Below are 5,237 nucleotides of genomic sequence, written 5' to 3'. Positions count from 1 at the left end.
CAGGAGGACATATTTGAACGTGTCCTCTCTGAGCTGAGGACCTTCGGAGCTTCCAGCTCGCTGTCTTCCGGTTCGTCTCCCGTCGCCTCCGGAGCTTCACGCAGGAAGTCCACGAAGAGACTGTCCCACTGAGCGTGCTCAGTCAGAGCTTTCCCATGATCCTCTGCTGTGATCTGAGGAGAGAGAAGGGTTAAAAACATGAAGCTGCTGTGCAGACTGACGTCAGATTGTCAGACGGATGACTTTCATTGTTTTATTTGAGGTGTCTGCACACGCACACACACACACACACACACACACACACACACCTTCTCCATGATGCCGTTGAAGGTTCGTCTGTCGCCGGCGTCGACAAATCGGTCGGCGATCACTCTGCAACATTCATGATGGAAGAGAGCGGCGAGGAGCTCCGGGCTCTGACACACGTCACACACCACTGTCAGGATCCCCTAAAACACAACACACACCCATGACTCAGCAAAAATAAACAACACACACTCATGACTCTGCAATAATTAACAACACACACTCATGAGTCAGCAATAGTACAATACACACACTAATGACTTATCAATAATAATCAACACACTCATGACTCAGCAAAAATAAACACACACTCATGACCTCTGCAATAATTAACAACACACACTCGTGACTCAGCAATAATGAATAACACACACTCACGACTCAGCAATAATTAAAAACAACAGTGTGAGTGAGAAAGAAACAAAACAAAAGTTTCATGCTTAAATTAACAGAAAAACAGAACAGATTTATTTCTTTTTGTGTAAAGAAATATTAAAATGTAAAAATACTTTATTACAAGTAAAACTACTGCATTTAAAACTTTAATTGTAGACGTTTTTTAGCAGAGGGAAATCACACTGGAATATCAAAATAAAAGCGTTCACATGATGGTAAAGCTGCAGCTCCGTCCTCTGGATGTAGTTTGTAGTAAAAACTAGAGAGACTCATAAAGTGGAAATATTCTGAACTGTTATATTTATTATTGACTGTAAATAAATAAACGACAGAAAAAAGAGGTGTTGAGTTTGTGCTGTCGGAGTGAAAAGGCGAAAAGAAAAAGATGACGGTGAGATTTTTACCTGCCAGATCCTGCTGAGGTCCCTCAGGTTGAAGATGTAGTGAAACTTGGCCGGAGACGGTAACATCTGATTTAAACACCAGCAAAAACAAAAATGAGCACACAGAAATCAAATTTACTTGTGTCAGCGTGTTACAGCCACGGAGGCACAAACTAAATGTAAAAATGTTTTAGAAACAAAATTAAAGAAAAAGGAAACAAATTAAATTTTCAGCTCTTAATACTATAAAACATAAAATAAAAGCCTCGTCCCAAATAAAAGGCCCGTCCCTTTATCTGTGCCGCTGTGGCGACACACTTAAAGGCCTGTCTCTATTAGAGGCTCGCTCTGGTTACCATGGCAAAGAAGACGGTGTTACTGACAGTAAACAAGAGAGACGCAAAAAAACGATATAGGTAGATGCAGAAGACTATTTTTAAAAAAGCTCTGGAAAAATGTCCAGCAGACATATTCATAATTATCATAGCTATATTTTTAAAATCATTTTACTGAATTTTTTGAGCTTTTTTTTTTTATTTTTTTTTTTTAGATAATTTCTTTTTTTATAATTTCAGGTAATTTTTTTGTATTTTCACAGATTTCTTGCTCACCTCTGGGTCATTTCTTCTTCTGTCGCTCATTTATTTGATGCTTCTCATGTTTTTGAGTAAAATAAAAACAATCTGTTCAGGTTTCAAAACGTTAAATTAATAATCTGATTATTTTCTTTGTTGCTGAGGAGGTTTTGTGTCCCATATAGACGCCCGTCTCTAATAAAGGCCCGTTGAGTTCAGTGTTTCTCACCTTTGCCTTTACAGCCTGCCACACCCGTCTGGTGGTAGGAACGAGGGCGGCGGCGAGCTCGCAGACGGCGGCGGGGAACCCTCTCTCGGGGCAGAAGTAGCCCTGAGCCACGGTGCCGAAGATCTTATCGATGGAGGAGTTGGAGGGCAGCGTGCAGTTAAAGATGGAGAACTGCCTCTTCAGGCGCTGCGGGATGTCGTTCCGCCCGCCGCCCGGGTGGATCATGGCCGCCACCAGCTGATGAAGGTCGTCACACAAACAAAAGAGATTTTAGAGAAGAATCTCGACGCGTCTTTTAACAGAGACTCGCTCTCTCGTTACCTGAACGTCCACCACGGTGATGAACTCTCCGGGACGGTCCAGACTGTAGAAACCTCCCTGCTCCATCAGCTGACGCACAATCTCATTGGTTATCTGAGGAGAGAGGGGCGGGACAAGCTGAGCTCTGGCATGCGATTGGTTACTGAGGTGGAGACGTAAAAACATCAAATAAAATCACGAAGACTCCTTCATCCTTTTAACTCGGGGTCGACCGATATTGGTTGTTCAGGGCCGATAATGATCATTAGTAATCAATGAGACCGATAACTGATATTTCCAACAGATGTGCATTTACGATAAAATCGGAAAAAATATTTTTGTCAATATTTAGAATTTGGAATAAAGCAAACTCCGAGACAAAACTTCATAAATAAAAATATCTCATCACTAAAAAGCCAAATTTTGGCCCCGAAAATTTGCGGGTAGATAATCTGTCGACCCCTAATATTAACTTAATATTAAACAGAAAGAGAGGCGACCAATCAGAGAGCGCCTGAGGCCGACCTGGTCTCCCCACTCGTTGATGACGGGCATGTTGATGTCGTCGATGAAGACGGTCATGCGGCGTCCCGCCGGCGGCCCGTAGGTGGCGCCCATGCGTTTGTCGATGTAGCTCTCGATGGTTCTCTGGAACATGCCGGGCAGCGTGGCCGAAGAGAAGTTCACCGTCTTACTGAGGTGGAGCTCCGGGTCGAGTTTACTGGTGTAGCCCTGCGGGGGGCGCCACAGAGACGCACGGAGCATTATGAACAAAATTATTAAAAATCTAAAAAAAATATTGAAAATTACTAAAAAAGGAAATAAACATCCCCAAAAGTCAAAATTATAAAAACACCCCCAAAACAGCTCAAAATTAAGAAAAAATAGGAAAGAAACACCCCCAGAAATCCTTAAAATATCTTTAAAATGAAAAAAAAAAAATTAAATGACAAAAAATAAAAAATAAAAATCCCCAAAAAACTTGAAATTGTCAAAAAAAGTTCAGTTTTTAGGTTACTTTTTTCATCTTTTACTCAGCTTTTGCAATTTGAATTTCTTTCCAAGTTGCTCATTATGTTTTTTTTCTTCTTCTTTTTTTCAGAGGGTTAAATGTTTGGTGAAGGTGCAGCACTGAAAAACAGATGTGGGTCCGGGCGTTAAAAAGGAAAAAAAAGCGTCCCTCAGAGTCCCTCCTGTCTCCATGTGTCTCACTTTTATCATGACGGTCTTGGCGGTTCCCTGCTCTCCGATCAGCAGCACGGCCTTCCTCTGCTTCACGATGGTCTGCATCAGGAAGTCCGTCCTCACATTGTCCACGTTGGGAACCAGGATGGACGAGTAGTCTGGGACGTGGTCTCTGGGGTAGACGTACTCTGGGACCTGCGTCATGACAACAGTAAATACAGAGGACAGATTTCAGGCTGCGCTGAGATTAAAAATCCAGCACCCAGAGGTGTTTTACTTTTTTAATCAGTATCTGACCAAATGTCTCCCCTTCTGTCTCTGAGATAAGGGCATAAAATGGGTAAAAAATAGGCAAAAAAGGGCATAAAATGGGCATAAAATGTCATCACTTCATCATTACGTCCTATAGGAAGTTGGTGTGAAATTTTGTCATAATTAGTGTATGAATTCTTGAGCTTTAGCCACAGAAATCAAATCAGTTCATTGTTAAGTCAAAGTCCTGCACGGAAAACCAGTCGGTGTTTGTCAGTGTGGAGGAGACATGTTTTTAACAGCATGTGCAGGGTTAATAACTGTCCTCAGCGTCCACAGACCTTGTTGGACCAGTGCTCCCAGTGTCCCTGCTCACTGACGGTGAACTCAAAGATGGTCTGGTCGTCCTCAGTCTGCGGCAGGTCCAGAGACGAGCTGTGGCTCTGCGAGCACAAACAACAGACGAGACATTTTAGAGGACACGCCCTGCTCTGACGCCCCCTACAGGGAGTCAGAGTGAGCCACACACACACACATATGCACGCACGCACGCTCGCACGCACGCACGCACGCACGCACCTTCAGGAAGGCCTCCATCTTGGCTCTGTCGTCCAGCTCCAGCACGGCGCCCAGAGACCACATCACTGCAAACACAAACAGCCGACCCACGTCACCATGGCAACCCTGTTTGTCTTCCGCCGCAGGGAGCAAACCCTGAACACAAAAGCGTAAAAAAAATACATCAACAAAAACTCAACAGAATGAAAGAGGAGGATTTTTTGTGTTTCTTAAACCTTAAACTTCAGGATTGTGTTTTTGCAGTCGCACCTGCAGCAGGTCAATCGTCTGTCTGATGTACATACACTCCAACACCTGCATCTTCGGAGACACGGCAGTGGAGACAAAGTCCAACAAGTCCTGCAGGACGGACACAGACAGCACATTTTCATGTGATTGTAGCCCTTCAGTGCACATGAAGACCTTTTTAAAAAGCGTCTGTCTGTGGTCCTCGCCTGGTAGCAGCAGGTGAAACAGGCTCTCAGGACGTCCGCCTGCTGCTCCGGGAGCTTCTGTAACCAGGCCTGCAGGACGGGAGTCCAGCCCAGCACCGACGAGCTCATGAACACCATGCCGTTCCTGGACACGGTGGCCGGGGACGCGTTGTCTATGTTGTGGGGCTCAAAGACGATCTGGAGGAAAGACAGAGAAGACACGGAAAACATGATGGACGCAGAAGACACAGAGGCTTAATCACGGTCTTTCTGTGTGACGCGGTTTGAGTTTCTGAACGTCCTCTGGCTCAGATCACAACATCACCCAGCAACGCAAAACCAGTGCAGAGACATAAAACGAGACAGACAGATGGACGGACACAGAGAAGACACAGAGACAGACAGACAGACGCTGTGATGTCACCTTGCAGCAGGGTGCCATGGGGATTCGGTCTCCGTTCGCCAGCGTCAGAGTTTTGTTGTCGTCCAGAACTGAGTTCAGGTTTTCGATCCAGATGGCGTCCACGGGACCGTCCAGCACGATCCAGATGTACTCACCCTGTCTCACACACACACACACACACACACACACACACACACACACACACAGATATATATA

At 44.8% G+C, this 5,237-nt stretch overlaps 1 protein-coding gene across 1 annotated transcript; it reads right to left on the bottom strand.

Moving 5' to 3' along the window:
- Positions 1-41: 41 nt before the first annotated feature.
- LOC121938306 (dynein axonemal heavy chain 5-like) lies at positions 42-4,756 on the bottom strand (the record flags this gene model as incomplete). The annotated part of the gene is made up of 11 exons (XM_042481569.1): positions 4,640-4,756; positions 4,455-4,544; positions 4,206-4,340; positions 3,968-4,069; positions 3,402-3,569; positions 2,715-2,921; positions 2,211-2,303; positions 1,890-2,126; positions 1,107-1,172; positions 309-449; positions 42-173 (listed from the first exon to the last, which is right to left on the bottom strand). Coding segments are annotated over exons 1-11 (1,488 nt in total), but the record flags the coding sequence as incomplete, so codon positions are not given.
- Between the last annotated feature and the right edge of the window lie 481 nt (positions 4,757-5,237).

Source organism: Plectropomus leopardus, unplaced genomic scaffold (assembly GCF_008729295.1).
Source record: "Plectropomus leopardus isolate mb unplaced genomic scaffold, YSFRI_Pleo_2.0 unplaced_scaffold29108, whole genome shotgun sequence".
NCBI classification, from domain to species: Eukaryota; Metazoa; Chordata; class Actinopteri; order Perciformes; family Serranidae; genus Plectropomus; species Plectropomus leopardus.
Note: the sequence above shows the minus strand (reverse complement) of the source record. Positions and strands in the feature narration are given on the sequence as shown.